The sequence below is a fragment of the Chelonia mydas genome, chromosome 10 (assembly GCF_015237465.2).
Source record: "Chelonia mydas isolate rCheMyd1 chromosome 10, rCheMyd1.pri.v2, whole genome shotgun sequence".
Classification (NCBI taxonomy): Eukaryota; Metazoa; Chordata; order Testudines; family Cheloniidae; genus Chelonia; species Chelonia mydas.
In genome coordinates, this window is record NC_051250.2 from 2,937,556 (window position 1) to 2,958,595 (window position 21,040).

Sequence of the window (21,040 nt, forward strand, 5' to 3'; positions counted from 1 at the left end):
AGTCATCGTGGTTTGTGTTTCCAGCTCTATCTGTGTCATGCTGTATGTCCTGATCTGTAAAATTGAGATATTTGCCTGTTTCACAAGATTACATCAATATCTGTTGAACACTTGTAATAGTTTTGAGAGCCACAGAGGAATACTGCTGTACGAACACGTTATTACAATAGATTTCTACTTTTGCTGCATAAGGCTGTTTACTTTTCTATTTTTTTAAATATAGATTCTTAATGAAAGATAACACACCAGAGGAACCCAATGTGCAGAAAGAAGTGGTGTTGTTCGTAGGTAGCAGACTTCCCTCTACATCAGTACTAAAGCTAATGGATTTGTTTTTAGAGCGTGTACTGTAGAGAATGGTGCAACTTTAGGGTGTAACATAAACTGGTAAACACTTGTGGATATTAAAGATTGCACTTCTGGCAAGTCTTAAGCCTTAGTATCCTGGCCAAACTCCACTGACATATAATTATGTCCTGTCTCACTGCGCTCTGCCTAGGCACAGGACACATTCACTTCCCGCAGAAGCCTGTTCTTTAGCATTACCGCACTCTGCTAAAAGCGACTTAGGGTTGTCGACAGTCCCTTATTACAAGGGGCAGCCATTGTTTCTTCATCCCTCGACAAGAAAATGGAGAGTTGCTGAGCGCCGCAAAAAGCAGCAAAAACTACCTCGACAAAGGCGGGTGCTTGTTATCATTAAGGATAATGAACGATTGTATCAGGAAGAGGAGTGAGTCGGGGTGGCTAAGAAAACAGGCCCCAAAGCGGAGGGAACCCGGCGTGACCCGAAGAGGAAGGGGGCGCACAGCCCCCGCCCCGTCGGCTGGGGTAAGCCGGACTCCTCTGCGGCTCGCCTTGCTCCTTGGCTGACACCTCAGGAGCTGAGGGCTGGCCTGAGGCCACGGCACCTGGCCCCGCCCGCAGGGCTCCGGGCGCCGGCCTAGGCACGGCCTAGGCTGCCCCCGCCTCCTGGGCAGGACGCTGCGGCCCCACGTCGAGGGGCAACAAAATGGCTCCCCGCGGGGTGCCAACATCCGGGTCCCAGGGCGCAGGGGAACGGCCCCACGCGGTGACCCCGATCCGGGTCTTTTGGCCCGCTCCCTGCCTCAGGGCCCGGATGTTGTCCACAAGGCAGGCGACTGGGTCACATGACGCTGACCCCCCCACCACCACCACCACGTGACTCGCCCCTCACGGGGAAGGCGGAGCCGGAAGTGGCGGCGGCTTCCGGTGGGGGACGGCCGGCGGGGCGTGAGGTGGGCGAGCGGAGCTGGCGGTTCGAGCTGCCGCTGGGCGCAGGCCGGGTCTGGCCGCAGCGTTGCCCCGGGAGGCGCCGAGACAGGAGCCGCCGCCGCCATGAAGAAGCAGTTCAACCGCATGAGGCTGCTGGCCAACCAGACTGTGGGCAGGTCAGAGCCCGGGAGCCCCCTCGCCCAGCCCGGGGCCAGGCTTGGGGGCGGCCCCCGAGCCCGGGGTGGGAACCTGCCCCGGGAGATGCGCCGCAGCCCCGGAAACCCCCGGGGACGCTCGCTCCGCTCCGAGAGCCCGGGCGGCTGGAGCCCCGTGGCGGAGGGGTCTGGCCCCGCCCCTCCCCTCCGAGGGAGGTTTGGGGGGCCGGTGGGGGTCGTCCCTCCCCTGAGCGTCCAGTGACATGCCCTGGGCACTCGCTAGCCCCGCTGCGGCAGTGACTTGCCCGCTGCGCCGGAGGAGGCGGGCTGGTGAGGGGTCACGGACCTGGCCAAAATATGTTTGTAATTCAGCCCGGTCTCTGAGCCCTGGGTTGCCAGGTCGGCTGCTCCCAGCTTGATGGACTCTCTCCCCCTCCCCCCCAACTTCTTGGAGAGCCCCTGGCCGTGGTCAGCTCTCTTGGCCGGGAGGGCTCTGCATGGCTGACTTCGAGAAAGACTTTGTCTCTCGGGTGTTTGGTGAGACGGACTTGGTTTAGAGAAGCAGTCCTTCGGGGGGCTGTGTCTCCGTACAGCATGGGGCACAGCGTCCTCAGTAGGTAACACCGCTCGGAATTTGGTCTGGTAAAATGTATGGGAGGGACAGGTCCACAGCTGAACAAGGCCAAACAGATATCCTCAACATCTTGAATACACTATGACCTCACTCTTTCCAGCAGTTCTCCTACAGAAACTGTTTTGTGGCTGTTACGCTACTTTAGTAATTTAAGAAACTTCATTTCTTATGGGCACCATGAGAACTTGATCTGCTGCTGTTCCGCATGAATATGCTGTTATCCTCCTATATCAATACTGAAAGTGACTTTGGAAATGCTGCTTCATGAAATTGGGGTTTTGGAAATTCTGTTTTTATGCTGCTCTTTATCCTGTTGTCGAGGACTTTATGCTCCTTTCACATATATGTTGTTATCACTTTAGCGATTTATGAGATTGGCTAACATAAATATAAAACAGAAAGTAGAAACCTGTGCACTGGGTCCTGTGTTTCCTAGCTGATGTGATTAAGTGTTGCCATCTCAGCAGTGCTACGAGTTTAAAGCTAGGTTGTGTAAAATGTTGCTTCTCAGGTGTATTTTGGCCTATCAGTATATTGTTTTTCAGTAGTATAATTTGACATGTGTAAAGCAAAAAACTTTAATCTATTGGAGGTATGTTATACTGATGCAAAAAAGAAATGTAAGGAAGTATTTTTAGCACCTGGATTGGCTGTAAATGTGGTAGTACAGTGCTTTGATTTATAAGTTGGGCTACACAAAGTTCCTACAAAACTATTTGCATTGTATGTTTCCTTTTTCATATTTTGTTTAACTCTTTCACTTTCATTTCCTTATTTTTTTGGTAAATTTTGTTTACACTTTTCTAATTATATTTGATATTTTTCAAGAAAGCTCAGACTGCACAAATACAGGTCAGTCTTAATTGGCAGAGAAGTTAGCACTCTGCAATAACAAAAGTGCAAGTTTCACTAGGCATAAATGCCACTAATTTAGTTTTGTTTTATTGGCTCAGACTTTTTGGAAGGTGTTTGGCCTAGTTTCACATACCTAAGCATAACTTGGTGTCATCTGTACATACTGAAATGAGATTTAGTGTTCTTTTAAGACAGATTTGTATCTTTTAGAGTAACTTATTTCTTAAAAAGAAAAGACTTACTTGCGGCACCTTAGAGACTAACAAATTTATTTGAGCATAAGCTTTTGTGAGCTGTAGCTCATGAAAGCTTATGCTCAAATAAATTTTAGTCTCTAAGGTGCCACAAGTACGCCTTTTCTTTTTGTGAATACAGACTAACACGGCTGCTACTCTGAAACCTTATTTATTTCTTGTTTGAGTTCTGCTTTTTTTAACTAAAAGTTGGAACAAGGCTCAACTTTTGTCTCAGTTCTAAGTTTCTCTTCAGCATTCACTTCTACATGAAACAAATAAGAAATGTCAGCTAATGATGGCTTGAGGGGGAGACCATGATAGCTGGTTCTTTATGATTATAAAATGGAGATATTTCAAACCTCTTCCATTCTCATTTCCCTGCCCCACATCTTAACTTCTCATTTTAAGGTATTAGGTTGTTGAGGTAGGCATCATCATATCTAGTGTTTGTACAGTTTGTAGAACAATGGTCCTGATCTTAAATGGGGCTTCTTGGAGCTATTGTAATATATATGGAACTACTTAGACCAACAAATGCCACATACAACTTCTCGCTTTAGAAAAAATATATGGCAAGAGTGCTATATTTAGCAATGTGCACGGGACTAGAAGTTTCAACCTTGAAGGTGATCTTTGACTGCTGCAGTTGGAAAATGTTTTTATTGCTAGAGTCCGATGGAAGCTGCAGCATTCAAAGTTGTTTCATTACTGGTATTCTCAGGGTGTGGTAACCATATAGGCATGATTATCAGTCACATTCATCTGCCAGGTGGCCTGTTTCTGTGTTAATAGTCTGTGCCTGGAATACTGGAGTCACTGGCTTCATTAAAGTATAAACATGTACAGAATAACTTCTCATGGGGAAAAAGGTTGAAAATGGCATGAAAGCTATGAAAATTAACATGTCATGAGGCCCAAAATTAAAGGGAATTATCAAGATATTTCTTAACTTTTTACTCTGTTTACCATAATTCCTTGTATGCTTTAAATGAAAACATTTCCTTATCAGCTTTTTGCTCACTCATACTGACTTTCCTATTGTAGGTTTCTCATGAGTGCAGGGCTGTAAGCATGGACTCTTTCCAAAGAGAATTAAACCACTTATTTTTCAAATGGCATAAAGAATTAAATGGAAGTGGGGACATTAAGGAAGGAAAAAGTACTTCACACTTTGGACAGGGCACCTTGATCATTTAACCAGGGATTATGAGGACAGTCTGAGTTAACTCTACAGTTCCAGCTTTAGTTTAGATCTGAGCCACAGTCTTGGGGTTAACTAAATGTAGTTCTTAGTTAGCATCAGTATGCTTGCCAACTATAAACACGCACGTTTTGCTGACTTATCAGTTTAGGGAGTTGCAAAGCACTGATCAGGGAAAATAAATTTTGTTTACTGAAAACTCATGGTTATTCCTTTTTAAATCCATATTAAATGGAATGACTGAAAATCACGAAGAAAACACCTGCTTATTTCTGCAGAATGTGTGTGGTGATATTCGGTGGAAGGAAGAACTGACTTTTTTTACTATGGTGTCTGACATACTTTAATAGACATCACCTTTGTACCTCATTTAGCACAGCATGAGAGACCAGTGTGCTATTATATAGTTGCCACCTTCCAGTAACAGGGGAAGTGATTTCTGTAGCTTGCAATGTGCATTCAGGACTTCTAAAGCAGTGTTGCCCACTTCTTTAAAAGCTCATTTCCCTAGAAGGGGGTGAAATTAATCACACATACCCTGTTAACTCCACCATGTGGTGATAGTCATATATCGGAGTTTTTGATTAAATTAAATGTACTTTAAGGAGTGACATTCAACAGTGGATGTTAAATGTTTGCACGCTTGTTAGTTTGTCTGAAACTAAAACAAGTTTGCAATAATGATACAGGTTTCAGAGTAGCAGCCGTGTTAGTCTGTATCCGCAAAAAGAAAAGGAGTACTTGTGGCACCTTAGAGACTAACCAATTTATTTGAGCATAAGCTTTCGTGAGCTACAGCTCACTTCATTGGATGCATTCAGTGGAATGCATCCGATGAAGTGAGCTGTAGCTCACGAAAGCTTATGCTCAAATAAATTGGTTAGTCTCTAAGGTGCCACAAGTACTCCTTTTCTTTTTAATAATGATACAGAATATGGTGAAGTGGAAATACCCCACCCCGACAGGAGAATGCCTATGAGCAACTCTGGCTTGGCTTTCTTTTGGTGCATCTTAGATATCCTGCTGGGCTGCTTCTTGATTGGGGAGGGATGGGGGGGAAGTGTTTGGTGGTGTCTCCCAAGCCCATCCCCTTCTGGTTTCAAAATGAGTGGTCACTCAGTAGACTGTGGAAATCTTCATAATATAACATTTGCTTTATGTGCTTTGATAAGCTGTGAATTAAGTTACAATGCTGATATTTAAACTGTTTGGATTTGAATGCATGCCCTTTAAAATGAAGGGAGCAATTCACACCCTAAAGCTATTGTTTCAGGCTCCTTGCAAACTCTGGCAGATGTTACTGCATCATTTGGCCTAGAAAAATGTGACTCAAATGTGTCTCCACAATCATAACATATGAGATGAGAAAAATTTGAGGCTTGACTATGTACATCACCCCACTACACCTTAGGAAACACTGTTTTAAAGACTTACTTAAAATGTTAAGTTTTTCCTCAAGCTACCATCTAAAGGGAACAGCTATATGACACCCTAACAGAAAAGGTGATCTTGTGAAAAGATGACAAAAGGATAGACAGCAATAACTACCTCTTGAGCAGATGATGTTCCCACACTCTCTCAAAAATAATGTCTGGTGGTTGTATGTACAACTTCCCCTTACCTTACATAGCAACTGAGTGTCACCCATTTTTCAGCAGAATCGACTGTTGTAAGAAAAATGTCTACTTTTAGCTGGTTAGTGCTAAAGATGGCCTTTTCTTCAAAAATAGCTAGGGATCCACACAATTGACCTTTCCAGAGGTATGAAAGGCCTTTCCTGCAGTCAGTATGGCGGTATGTATTCCTTACCTAAAACTACCATATCTCTTTCTGTTAGAAATGGATGTTTTCTTATCTCTAACTTTGTCTCCCTTCTGGAGCTCTGATAGTGCTACTTAGCTGTGGGCATCCTCTGTGCTAGGAAATAGCTTCTGGTGCTACAGCAGAGTGGTCACTTGAAAAATTAACTAGGTCGAAGTAAAGATAACTGAGAATACAGTGGGAAGTCAAGGGAGATTAGTTTCCGAGTGGTAGTCGTGTTAGTCTGTATCAGCAAAAATGACGAGGAGTCCTTGTGGCACCTTAGAGACTAACAAATTTATTTGGGCATAACCTTTTGTGGGCTAGAACCCACCATCTGATGAAGTGGGTTCTAGCCCATGAAAGCTTATGCCCAGATAAATTTGTTAGTCTCTAAAGTGCCACAAGGATTCCTTGTTGGTTTTCCAAGGGAGATTAGTTTCTGCTTCTTGGGTCAAACACATAGGATGGATAAAACAAGAGCACAGGAGAAGCAGCAACTTACTGGAGCAATGAACGCAGCAACTAGGAAAGACTGTATTAGAGCAGAGAAGTGACACACCTAGGAAGTATGCCTGTAAATATATTGAAAGAGGGATGTGGAATTACAAAAGCCCTAAAGGAATTGAGAGAAAATAATTGAGGAGGGGGGAGTTAAGTGGAGCAGAATTCCAAAATCATTAATTTGCCTGGTTTTAGATGTTCTGCAGTAATTATCCTTCAGACTTCACTGGAGAATGGTGTTAGGTACCCCACTGCATTTTGGTACTCGAACAACTACTTGACTCTTGTGGAGTGCTTTATTTTTAACTGGTGGCTCGCTGCAAGTAATGCAGCCCTGGAAACAAGTCACACTGCATGAGATGGACAGAACTTGAAGAGCCATGGTTAGTTTGTAAAACAAAATATCAAGTTGCTGCATTTTAAAATAACTGAGGAAAAGGGCAAAGATAGGGAACTGCTCTAAGTGAGAAGGTGTTAGTAAAAATTGTGTTAACATGCTGATCAGGAAAGAGACCTAGAAATTGCCATACTGGATGGTATCAGTGGTCTCCCCTCTAATTTCATTATCTGTTAGTGGACAGTACCAGTTACTTCAGATGAAGTTGCAAGTAACTCCTTCCTAGACAATTAAAATAACCTGCTATTAGAAGAAGCGTCATCTTAGCCTTCTTCAGAGGAGGATGTGATATGCTTTGAAGAAGTGTTACATCTCTTCCAAAATTACTCTGGATGTTCTTGTTACCATATCAATACCCATCCTGTTTTTGAATCCTACTCAGCTCTTGGTCTTCCTATAGTGGCAATGAGTTTCACAGGCTAACTGCACCATGAAAAATTTCCCATATTTTAAAAACTCTATAGTTTTACTAGAATGTTGAATGTGTAATAGCTTTAGCTTTTCAGTCTCTGACTTGGATTCCATGTTATAAAAATTGAACATCAGTCTGAGCCAGCTGGCTACAGTTTGTCTCCCTGTGCTAATCTTTCTAGTAATAAACTGAAAATGTAGTCTAGTGTCCATGGCCTGGAATGCATTGAGATTTGGCATGCTAAAACACTGAGGAATTTGTGTTTTTTGCTCTGAGGATTTAAGTCAGGACTTGTAGATGGGAATACTCCTGGCTAATGCCTTAACACCTTGTTTTTACATGATACCCACCAATTTTGTTTCTTATTGTAGTTGATTTAAATAATCCTCCAAAGAAACTGAATTACAATTTAATACCAAAAAAAGAACAGGAGTACTTGTGGCACCTTAGAGACTAACAAATTTAATACCACATCATCTAGACTGATTTATATCTTATTGATTTTCATTGCCTTCGTTTACCAGAGCATTGTTGTGTGGTGGTGGTCTCAGTGTTGCTACAGTTAAGGGTGAAATGGCAATACAAGATGTGCAAGAAATAGTAAAGTTGAGGACTTTATCAAGTTATGATGATCAACTAAAGTTAATGCTTTCTCTTTAATCTGAAGCTTCAACTCCAGGAAGCTGTTTCCAAGAGACATTTTGCTTAGGTTGGCATTTTGACCATAGCTCAGATGGGAATTGGATCTGTGTTTTTTCGTGTGGTTAGCTGCGTACTGTATCTGCCAGTCACAGCTGGTAGTATATCATTATATAGGTAGAATTTTTCAACTTCCTTTAGAATTAATAATTTACAGAAGTCCTTATCTTGATCGTCTGATTTTTGCCAATTCAGATATTTGCAGGGCTTTTAGATGTGTATGGTTTGATTTATTTTGTTACACATAATCTCATAAAATAGTGTATAGCTTTTAATTGGTGGTATTGTATGTGAAACTGAGATTTTCTGTTTTGGAACTGGCATATTAAGTTATTGCCAGGATAACAGAAAGGCGGGCATTTACCTTGTTTTGGATACTAGATTGGCCTCAGCCTTTGAGATAAGTGGTTTATATATTCTGCATGTCCTACAATGACAAATGTATGCTCTTAGTTTCACTTCTGTTTAGCCGAATAGACAATCATGATTTATTTTTAAGTAAAACGCTTAAAATTCTGTAAACGCCAAATACTCTGCTATATTCTCTCTCATGAGTTTCAAGAGACAATGAAATAGTGACTAAGACTGTTCTTTGTTTCTTTATCCTTGACTCCTTGTGATCAGACATTGATTCTGCCAGGTAGAATCTAAAGTGAAGTCAGAAGTAACTGTAAGGGTTCTCTTGCTTCAGTGTTGAAATACTAATTTTTTGTGTCCAAGACCAGTAGACCCTCTAACCAGGGTCTGAAGTATGGTAGTGCCTAAAGAAAAAATGAGGTTTGGGGTAGTTGTCAGAATTTGGCTTTATAGTTGTAATTATCTCAAATTATATTCTGAAAGTAATGTCAATATGAAGGTTTTTTCAAGTGATATGAATACAAATGTGCACTTGACCTACAGTCATCTGAAAAATGATTTCATAAGGGTGTTTTTCAAGGATGTGCTGTTTAGTTTGAGAAACAGGTTTGCAGTTATTAAGACTATTAGACTTCATGTCTAATGAATGTTACTCGTCACTGTGGTTTCTTTCCTGATTCCAGAGACCTATCTGTATCACTACTGTTCCCAGTAATTCTCTTGGTGTTTTTAGGATGCATTTACCAAGAAGTAATTCAAACTGGGAGGTGTCAGGATCAGACCAGTTTTCCTGGAAAATGATCTTGTCAGATGTAAATCTTAAACTTTAGGTTGACAGGTGCATGTGTTTCTTGGCATTGGCAGGGATGTTATCTATTAAATAATGGTCTTGGTCTCTTAGAATACAGATTGCAAATCTGAATAACTTTCCTTCCAGATTTCACCACAAACCACCTAAACGCCTGCCTTATTGGAGATGGGACAACAGTTACTGCAGCCACATCCCCCTCAGTCCTCCTCTTAGTGCAAGCTCTCCTGTACAAGTGGAGTGTTTCAATATCCTGTACGCATGACATCAGTCTGACTCAACAGAAGTGTTCTAATGTATCTTTTAAAAGCTCACATCCTGGATAACAATGATTACACTAAGCAATAGTTAGTAGTTCTCCTAGCCATTTGACAGTCAACGTACAAGGTGAAATGAGGAATATGTTGTCATTTTATTGATCTAAATTGGCATTTAATGTTACTCTTAAATATTGCTTGTTACAAAGTACCTGTAAGTAACTCCTGACTAAACCAGTTTTTCATCTATAGTGATATATACAGATAGTTAATTTCCAATACTTAAATATCATGCAGAAACTGGATACTCAGGCTACCAGTCACTCATAGTTTTTAACATGCACATCTACACTTACTGTTCCCCTTAATACTGCTTTTATTTATTCAGAATTATGTACTTTGAGGGAGGCAGATAAGAGCATTAATCTTCCATTGGTATTTTGAAAACTCTAAGACTATGCAGCAGCATATTATCTCCTAGGCCGACAAATTTGCAGGGGCAGCAAATTTATAATAGCAGCCAGAGGCGCCAACTTCCCCCGGCGCTGATGGGTGCTTGTGCCCGCCCCAACTCCACCCCGTGGTGTCTCCAAATGGAGCTCAGGTGCTGCTCAGTGAATGAAAATGAAGTTAGACCTCCGTTGTGTAAAAGATGGTTGGGGGGAGCTGACTGAAATCCTGAAGATCTCATTTTCCTTAGCGGACACTCTTGAGTCCATTCGTATGATTGCCAAACTTTAGATCTATGCAAGTTCTGTTTAATGGTAACATGAATCACTAAATTGACAAATGCCTATTAAGTGACATCAGATGCTCATTGCCTCTAAATCACTCTTCTTCTATTAGCAAAGGGAATTAACAGAATGTGTTTTCTACATGGCAATGTGCAGCACTGTTACTGAACAGTCAGAGTCCAAGGAACAGCAAGCATTATTGATGTATGTTGTACTTAAGCTATGCAATGTAGGCATAGCCTACAGTGACACCGCTGTGCCGCTAAAGCCTTGCCACTGTAAGGCATGCAGTGTAGCTGTTCTCTGGAGAGAGCTCTCCTGCCAACTAAATAAAATCGCCCACTGAGGGGCGGTAGCTCTGTTGGCGGGAGAGCATCTCCCACTGACAAAGTGCTGTCCACACCTGACAAAAGTGCAGTGTAGACATAGCCTTAGTATGAAACTTTAGTTATCTGTGCTAGTTTGAAGGATATTAGTCAGGCTCTTAAGATGTGTATCTGTGTAGGAATTCTGAATCTGCTACTTGTGTGAGTAAACAGAACAGCTCATGTTTCAGAGTAGCAGCCGTGTTAGTCTGTATTCATGAAAAGAAAAGGAGGACTAGTGGCACCTTAGAGACGAACAAATTTATTTGAGCATAAGCTTTCGTGAACTACAGCTCACTTTATCAATGAAGTGAGCTGTAGCTCACGAAAGCTTATGCTCAAATAAATGTGTTTGTCTCTAAGGTGCCTCAAGAACAACTCATGAATACCTGATATCAGATTATCCTTCCAGTGTGTCCTCTCAACACCAAACCAGAGTGGAATAAGTTCCTTCGTATCTGCAAAACTACTTATTTCCAGAGGCAAGGTTAGGGGGCGGGAGGAGTGAAGTAATATCTTTTATTGGACCAACTTCTGTTGGTGAGAGAGAGCAGCTTTCAAGCTGACACAGAGCTCTTCAGGTCTGGGAAATGTACACCTTCATACAAGGTGGAACAGAGTGTTTAGCATAAGTAGTTAACACATTTCAAGGGACCCTTCAAGGTGAAATGCCAGTTAATGCCTCTCCTACTTTGTCCCTGTAATATCCTGGAATCAACAGGGCTACAACAATACTAAATACACCTATTTTCAGGACCATTTGAGTACACTGAAGCAATATAATACATGTTGTGCTGTTAAAATGCATTTGCAAGCAATAGAAACACTAAATTATTCATGTTAGGAAAATGTGTATCCATTATGTGATTTCAGTTTGGATCTACTTCTTGCGGTAAGACCTTCTGCTTATCTAACATACTTCATCTTCTACAATTTAGCAATTCCTTGCATTGAAGTAACAATGAATAAGATGCTATGGGGAATTTCAGCTGAAAAGGATTAAATTTGGAGACTAAATCAAGTGTGAAATACTCAGACTTTAAGGCCAGAAGGGACCATAATGACTATCTACTCTGACCTCCTGCACATTACAGGCAACAGAACCTTCCCCACCCACCCCTGTAGACCCATATCCTTTGGCTAAGTTACTGAAATCCTCAAATCATTATTTAAAGACTTCAAATTACAGAGGGAATTTACTCCTGGTTTTAAATGTAGATATCAATGCAGCCTTAACTGTACATCTGTTAGGGAGCCTACATAATTCCTCCCAATAGGAACAGCAGAGAGAATTTAAGTCTGTCTACTCTAGAGAGCTTACAGTGGCACAGCTGTACCAGTGCAGCTGCACCGTTGTAAGATCTCTTGTGTAGCTGCTCTATGCGGATGGGAGAGAGCTCTCCAGTCGACATAATTAAATCACGCCCAATGAGTGGCGATAGCTGTGTTGGCAGGAGAAGCTCTCCCGCCAACATAGTGCTGTGCACGCTACCACTTATGCTGGTGTAACTGTTGCTTGGAGGGATGGAACATTCACAGCCCTGTGACGCAAGTTTTGCCAACATCAGTGGTAGTGTGGACAGCCGAAGACTGTCTGGTGATGTACCTCTGGCTTGCTCTAGCATTCTGTTAATGATGCTTCTTGGTTCTTCAGGAGGGAAGGCCAAACTCCCTTTTTACAATCAGTGAGAGAACATATTGGATTTACTTGACTTGAGACACTGCTAAAAGAATAGCTTCTGTGAGAATAATAACCTAGTGTTCATGATAGTAAATCGGAGTGACTGTCTCTGCACTGCCGCAGCTTTTTCATCTGCCGTTCAAATGTGCATTTCTTCTGAAGTGTCCCAAAGGATCTGCTTTGGCTGCTAGACCTGCTAGAGGCAACCTAGTGACAGAGGATGTGGAAAAAGCTAATGTACTCAATGCTTTTTTTGCCTCTGTTTTCACTAACAAGGTCAGCTCCCAGACTGCTGTGCTGGGCATCACAAAATGGGGAAGAGATGGCCAGCCCTCTGTAGAGATAGAGGTGGTTAGGGACTATTTAGAAAAGCTGGACGTGCACAAGTCCATGGGGCCGGACGAATTGCATCCGAGAGTGCTGAAGGAATTGGCGGCTGTGATTGCAGAGCCCTTGGCCATTATCTTTGAAAACTCGTGGCGAACGGGGGAAGTCCCGGATGACTGGAAAAAGGCTAATGTAGTGCCAATCTTTAAAAAAGGGAAGAAGGAGGATCCTGGGAACTACAGGCCAGTCAGCCTCACCTCAGTCCCTGGAAAAATCATGGAGCAGGTCCTCAAAGAATCAATCCTGAAGCACTTAGAGGAGAGGAAAGTGATCAGGAACAGTCAGCATGGATTCACCAAGGGAAGGTCATGCCTGACTAATCTAATCGCCTTTTATGATGAGATTACTGGTTCTGTGGATGAAGGGAAAGCAGTGGATGTATTGTTTCTTGACTTTAGCAAAGCTTTTGACACGGTCTCCCACAGCATTCTTGTCAGCAAGTTAAGGAAGTATGGGCTGGATGAATGCAGTATAAGGTGGGTAGAAAGCTGGCTAGATTGTCGGGCTCAACGGGTAGTGATCAATGGCTCCATGTCTAGTTGGCAGCCGGTGTCAAGTGGAGTGCCCCAGGGGTCGGTCCTGGGGCCCGTTTTGTTCAATATCTTCATAAATGATCTGGAGGATGGTGTGGATTGCACTCTCAGCAAATTTGCGGATGATACTAAACTGGGAGGAGTGGTAGATACGCTGGAGGGGAGGGATAGGATACAGAAGGACCTAGACAAATTGGAGGATTGGGCCAAAAGAAATCTGATGAGGTTCAACAAGGACAAGTGCAGAGTCCTGCACTTAGGATGGAAGAATCCAATGCACCGCTACAGACTAGGGACCGAATGGCTAGGCAGCAGTTCTGCGGAAAAGGACCTAGGGGTGACAGTAGACGAGAAGCTGGATATGAGTCAGCAGTGTGCCCTTGTTGCCAAGAAGGCCAATGGCATTTTGGGATGTATAAGTAGGGGCATAGCGAGCAGATCGAGGGACGTGATCGTTCCCCTCTATTCGACACTGGTGAGGCCTCATCTGGAGTACTGTGTCCAGTTTTGGGCCCCACACTACAAGAAGGATGTGGATAAATTGGAAAGAGTCCAGCGAAGGGCAACAAAAATGATTAGGGGTCTAGAGCACATGACTTATGAGGAGAGGCTGAGGGAGCTGGGATTGTTTAGTCTGCAGAAGAGAAGAATGAGGGGGGATTTGATAGCTGCTTTCAACTACCTGAAAGGGGGTTCCAAAGAGGATGGCTCTAGACTGTTCTCAATGGTAGCAGATGACAGAACGAGGAGTAATGGTCTCAAGTTGCAATGGGGGAGGTTTAGATTGGATATTAGGAAAAACTTTTTCACTAAGAGGGTGGTGAAACACTGGAATGCGTTACCTAGGGAGGTGGTAGAATCTCCTTCCTTAGAGGTTTTTAAGGTCAGGCTTGACAAAGCCTTGGCTGGGATGATTTAACTGGGACTTGGTCCTGCTTTGAGCAGGGGGTTGGACTAGATGACCTTCTGGGGTCCCTTCCAACCCTGATATTCTATGATTCTATGACTCTTATAGTGCTCACGAGGGTTAGTGTCTGTTTAAAAAAAAAAAAAAAAAAAAGTGTAGGGGCTTGGCTACACTTAAAACACTGGAGCAGTGCAGGGGGCACCACTGAGAGAGGGTGGCAGGGAGGAAGCCTTCACCTAGTAGGCCTGAGAGAGGGGTCTGACTAAAAAGGTCGGCAAAGGAAAAGCTTAAAGAAGTGCAACAGGAAGTAGTCCAGGCAAGAGAGTGGTAAGATTTATGAGGACCCAGACCTTAACTGCTCATTGTAAGCCCCTTGACTGGAACCCAGAATAGAGGGCAGGCCTGCGTTCCCCTACCCTCCACTGCAAAGTCTTATTGCTTTGGGCAGTGAATGGGAAGACTGCCTGAGTCTCTGCAGGAGTGACATAAGGCAGGGGACGTGAAGAATGCTTGACATTGCTTGTGCAGGGAGACTTGGAAAGACTTCCCTTGAAGGGGAAAATCAGTGTGACCTGGCCAGAGGGGTGAGTCCTGAAGCAGCTATACTGCTCTGCTGTGAGGTGGGAGGAGAGCTGCAATGGTGGAAAGGAAGAGAGGGGATGCAGAACCAGGCAGAGCTAACCCCCAGAAGGGAGTGCCATGTAGCAGTGAGTAGAGTGCAACCATTACAAGTATCTACATGTATCCCTCTTTTTATCTACCTTCTGTACATGAAATTTTGGACTAACGGGTTCATTTTCTTCAACTGTTTTTTACCAGAGCAGATCTGGCCTTTGTTCTTAGTTTAGTTCCCTCAACAGCTGGCAGAAAATGCTGTTAATTTTACATGTCCTCGATATTCAGTGTCAAGTCTTTACTATTTCCCTTCACTTGACTATATTTTTTTTCCAGTAAAAATTTTTTCTGCCTCTTGTAGTGGAATGTTTAAAATGTGCTAGTCAAAAAGTGATGGTGATAAATAGTTGTTTGTCAGACTTTCTACAACCGAGAATCCATTATTGGGTAGACACTGTGCAAGGTATTTAGTTCTCTGGGACAGCAGACAAATGAGCTAAGATCCAGGACTTAAGGATAAGAGAAACGTTGCCTGCTCAGGATTGTTGTCTTTTAATAACTACTGAACAAAATTATTGTTCTGTTTACCCGCTTTGTAATTTTAAGTTTGCCTTTATGCTTGTTCAGCACCCTGAGTGCTTTTGGAGGTGCTTTATAAATGTATTAATAAATATGAACATTTGCAATTTGAGAAACAGGTGCAATTCTTGTATTAATGCTTTTATAAAAGATGCCGAAAAGGCTAAATTTTGGCATGAAGGGTATAAGCCTTCATTTGTTAATGTTACAAGGACTTCATATCAGAGTGCCTGACTGGCCAAAGCCTTTCAGCCAACAGTCATTCTTTAGCTACCGCTCTAGTTTTTGAAGGTTCTAGGGTAACTTCAATCTATTTTATAAAGCCTGGTCTACACTAGAAGATTAGGTCAATTTCACTGTTGGTTAAGGTGTGAAAAATCCACACCCCTGAGTGGCAGCATTAAGCTGACCTCAGTCCCCTTTTAGACAGTGCCAGGTCTACAGAAGAATTCTGTGGTTTCAGAGCTAGAAATTATTAATACCAGCTCATACTTGCAGACTCTTAAAATAGGAATGATTTTAATCTGCTAAAATAGCTATTCAGAAAGAAAGTTCTAACAAGCTGTTTCTACATAATAGAGTAATGCAGTTCACTTGGGATTGTCTAAAGCCAACTGTCTTCGTTAGATACTTGAATTGTTTTTAGGTGGAGTGGACATACGGATCATACTCCAGAACAAGGGAGTTTTTGTGGTAATAGGCTATTTGACCGTTTAATAAATTAAGCCTGTTTATGGTACATGTTTCATAACTTGCCTGTGCACAGTGACCTGTAATAAAGACTTTGTTTGTAGGACACTTTAAAGTTGTATATAACTTCTGGAAGCAAGGTTTCGTTATTGGTTAAAATCAGTGACTCACTGTCTTTCATATTGCAGTAGAATCTAGATAACCCATTTGGGAATTGAGGCCACATTCTCTTAAGTACTATAACTATAGCTACATGGCACATAACGGATTCTTGAACTCTGAGGCCTCTAGGAGTTACTCTAGTCTTATACAAATTAATACAGTGAGCCACAGTAAATCTACTATACTGGATTATAATGAAGTTGTCCAAAACTTGTTGTGATGGCTTACTAACTGGTTTCAATAAATCATTCCTCTCTGCATCTGGCTCATTGTCTTAAGGCGTGCTTGATAGCGGATTGTTTGTTTTTCATTTCTGTAGTTACCAAGACTTCTGGAAGCAAGGTCACACTTGACGTTTACTAGCATTACCATGTGTAAACCACCACTTAGTGCAGCACAAGTAAGACCACGGAGATTTTCAAATGTGTGTCTGTGGCACTGTTTTATAGGGTGAATTATTTTCACTAATGACTTGGGTAAAATAACCATTAAGTATTTGTTTTTAAGGCTTACGTTACCTTCTCAAACTTGTGAAACATTCCTTTCCCTAAAAAAGCACATCACAGTGCACCTTGCTCTTTCACAGTCCCACGGGAAATGTAGCCTTTTTTAAATAACCCAGCTGGGTGAGGCCACAACTTCTCCGCTTAAGTGAGGTGGAGGCTTTTCCCCTTTGCGTAAATTGTTTTCTTCTTAAGTTAATTACACTGCGAAGTGACAAGGACGGGTACAAACTGGAAACAGCACATGTGGTTTGTAAACCACCTTAACATACTTGTAAAATGTACAAAAAAAGTCAAACTTGGTTTTAGATGGTACCAGACCAGTAACACTTCAAACATGTATGATATGAAGGGCAATCATTGTTTTCGTGTATTTCCCTTGATCAAACATGTGGTTTGTATGTCTGTCTGCAGATGACCTCTTCAGCAAGATATGAGCATGTAAAATTCACGCGGCTAATGGTTCAGGTCTTATTTTGTAAAATTGACCCATTATATTGGAAAGTATAAATTCCTTGGATGGGTCCAGACCACCTCATTACTCTTACATATCTCCATCTACAATATCTGTTGCTGCATTTAAAGTCTGAAACAGCTGGGTTGAAGTAGTATAGCTTCATACCTCTGCTTGGATTACAATCCAAGCAAATATTTTTGAAGTTTGATAAATTAATACCTCAAAAGATCCTGTAGTGGTGGAATAATTCTAAGGTTTTTTCCCCCTATTTAAATTGTTCTAAAGTATTCATGTTGCTTCAGATGAAGAGAAAACAGTAATATGTAAAACTGAGACTATGGAAGAAGTTTCTTTAATTTTTGCTTTTAACAGAAATGGGAATGAGGTGCTATGTTACTGGATCACATTTCTAACAAGCTGGTTTGTCTAGCCAGAAACTGACCTGGCATACAGAACCAGTGGTCTTAATGCAGTGTCCTTATGTGAAAAGAACACTGTGGAACAGAAGTCTGATGTATTTTTAAATCTAATGCTCTGCACTGTAACAGCCAACTTCTAAACATGCTAAAATGTCAAAACAAAAACTATAGTATGAGGCTAGTAACCCTGAATTAGACTTTTACTCAGAGCTCCATAATTCATTCTCAGATGCTTAGTAATAAAGAGTTAATTTCCAGATTCATGCTTGAATAGCAAAAACATACTCTGCATGACACATGCCAGGATGGTAATAGCATTACTCTGCATGTTCTACACATTAACATGGTTTCTGTATACACGGTAGCTAAGTAACATAAAAACAGACTTGAGCGTCCAGTGACGCAAAACACAGTACTCAGATGAGCAATCTCAGATGAAGGTTAGTTATTGGAGAGGAGAGTCCAGCCCAGGTGGGGACCTGTTTAACAGTTATTAGGAAAACTTTTGTGCCCAATTTTTAATTCTTACACAGGCGTGTCTCTCTCAGGAAACCAGTGCGAGACCTGAATGTGCAAAGATTGAGCTTTTAACTAAACCCTCAGTTGCCAATGTTTTTCATTGCCATCAGTGATTTCAAGACTAGAAGGAACTGTTGTAGTCTGACCTATTCCTAAAGCAGATCTTTTAGAAAAACATCCAAGCTTGATTTAAAAATGAGTGTTGGAGAATCCACCACAACCCTGGGTAAACAATTCCAATGGTTAATTATTCACTGCTGAAAATATACACCTTGTTTCCAGTCCGAATTTGTCTAGCTTCAAGCTTGCCAGCCGTTTGGATCATATTATACCTTTCTGTGTTAGAGGGAAGAGCCCATTATTAAATATTTGTTCTCCATGTAAATACTTACGGATTGTAATTGAGCCCTTAACCATCTCTTTGCTAAGCTAAACCTATTGAGGTCCTCTTTCACTGTTATTTTTTCTGCTCATTCTCATGGCTCTTCTCTGAACCCTCTTCAATTTATCAACGTTCTTTTTGAATTGTGGACGCCAGAACTGGACACAGTGTTCCAGCAGCAGTCACACCAGTACCAAATGAAGAGGGTAAACTAAGCTCTGTGCTTACTCAAGGTTGCTGTTTATGTACTCCAGGATTGCATTAGCTCTTTTGGCCGCAGCATCACATTGGGAGCTCACGTTCAGCTGATTATCCACTATGACCCCCAAAACCTTTTTTTCAGAGTCACTGCTTCCCTGGATAATGTGTCCTAGCCTATAAGTATGGCCTGCGTTCTCTGGTTCTATAATACGTGAGCCCCCATTTTCCCTACTGTCACGCCTTGACTGTTGCTGTGTCACTTCTGGTTTTTGCCCACTTTCTCACTCCTGCCTCTTTCTGTCCGTTTTTCCTTGTTTAATTTGCTTTGCTCAATTTTGTTATCCACAGTTCTGCCTCTCCTTACAAACTGCTGCCTTCTTTCTCCATGGCCTTGTCTGCATAGAACTTGCATCTGTTTTTGGCCCTGATGTCGTTCTAGAGCACCAAACATCTAGATTCAGATATTAAATACTACTTCAGTGCCATTTGGATGCCATATCAGAGTGTCTACCTCTACTATCGAAGGTTATAAATGGGCTTATTTGGTATCATGTTTGCTATGTTTCTCCTTTATAGTAATAACTGTCATGTTTGAATCTGTAAACTTGCATGTTTGAATCTGTAAACGTCATGCTTTTTTTTAGGGAGGGACATTTTAAAGTTATGTAAACCATCTATCTCTGTGGCCAGATGTGCATTTTCTGCTTAAAATATCTCTCAATTCTGGGAAGGTCATGTGACTGAGATGCAAGACTTCAGTCTTGCCAATGCAAAAAAAAAGTCTAAATGCTTTTAATTAGCTCAACATGCTTTGTGAATTCTACTTACATGGTTGTCCTGTTTTATCGCAAGCATATGCTATTAATATTGTGTGCCTGCATCTAAAACTAAGCAATGAGACAGTGGTATTTTAAACATACGTTTTTAATGGCTGTATATACTAATCATCTTACTGTTTTCAACATCTCATGATATATAACAAGAGCTAAGGTGTTCTTCCAGTATGTAGCAGTATGGCAATTGCAGTTACACAGATTGTGGAGCTTTAAACTAAGTTAAATTGTACGCTGCCTACCTATTTCTTGGTGACAAGGGCAGGAAAAAATAAAGTTTAGAAATCTAAGGGGGCCTATTTTCTTTTGTGACAACACAAGGGAACTCCCAGGTCACCAGGTGATTTAGCAAGGGAATTGGCTCTTTTCCAGAACTAAAAGCTTGCCAGCCTCACATGTAGGGAACTTCTGACTCATTCTGTTATCTAAGAACATTAATTACTGACTTAATGTCACACTTGTGTTCAGTTGCACTGCTTAAAAAAATAGATGCTGGACTCCATCTTGACCAAAGTTAAATGTCTGACATTTTTTTCCCCCTCACAGCACTTAGTATCTTCAGTGAACAGAACTTTCTTTTTGCATTCCTAACCATGAATGATGGGAGTGCACTTCTTATAGTCAGTGGGAGTACTTATTTTGGGGCTCTTACACTCATTTAAAATAAACTTCTAACTTTGTTTTTTGGGGAGACGTAACAGATACAGGAAAATGGGTCACTAAAGCCCTACTAGCTAAAACATTCCAGCAAGTTATTTAATTGTATAATGAAGTACAGTATAGCTGCAATAAATATACAACTTGACAGTGGACAAGTTTCTAAGTCAGTATAATACACAGAAAATGCAGTAGAAGCTTAGAGTTACTAATTGCTTCTGATTTTTTTGTTCATATCTGAAATTGAAATCCGATTCAGGGCTCAAGGCAAGAAACATAATTTCTCTTTGAAATGTCCATGTGGTAATTTCCTCTAACAAGGAACTTATTCTGCATTCATAGACCTGAAATTGTGCGATGTATAAAAGGTTTGCCTTTAACTCATCATTAAAGCAACGAAGTTTGATATTAGTGTTCAGTCTGTATCTGTCCACATTGAGTACAGAATTTGTAATACATGTGGCATGTAAAATCAGCCACTGTCTAGATGCTTACCCTGCTCCATTGATACCTGAGCGCACAAAGTGGCTTAAAGGTTATTTTAAACTAAACTGAATGCCCACAGTTAAGTATTTAAATGTCTATCAGCATGTATTTTGCAAAGAGGGTTGTGAAGTTCTAGTACAGGACCTCATTACAGTAACTTATGCCTTACAAAGACTCTGAAGTAGGATTTGGCCTGAACTGCAGTTGTTCCTTAATAGCGAAGTCTCTTGACTCACTTGGGAGAGGGCTTGGATCTATTTAGTTTACTACGGCATTCCAGATCTGCTAATATGAACAGTCTGCCTTGGGTTTCCCTCTGCCTGTGAGGAAACAATCCACTTTCCTTCCAGGATGATTATTTGTGGAACTTGTTGGGATG

The 21,040-nt window shown here is 41.7% G+C and overlaps 1 protein-coding gene across 13 annotated transcripts in view; it reads left to right on the forward strand.

Annotated features, from left to right (window-relative positions):
- Positions 1–1,042: 1,042 nt before the first annotated feature.
- ARHGAP17 (Rho GTPase activating protein 17) overlaps positions 1,043–21,040 on the forward strand; it is a 67,437-nt gene continuing 47,439 nt past the window's right edge. For 4 of the 13 annotated variants that reach the window (XR_005227140.2, XR_005227141.2, XM_037911256.2 and 1 more), the window contains exons 1-2: positions 1,217–1,412; positions 9,424–9,549. Coding sequence is in view for 10 of the 13 variants with exons in the window: in XM_037911256.2 (XP_037767184.1) it covers positions 1,360–1,412; positions 9,424–9,549 (179 nt within the window). In the remaining 3 variants the exon portion in view is untranslated. Of the gene's footprint in view, positions 1,413–1,970; positions 2,009–9,423; positions 9,550–18,832; positions 18,862–19,160; positions 19,211–20,517; positions 20,544–21,040 lie in introns of those variants that run through there. The other 9 variants (XM_037911255.1, XM_037911262.2, XM_037911259.2 and 6 more) reach the window with 8 other exon arrangements.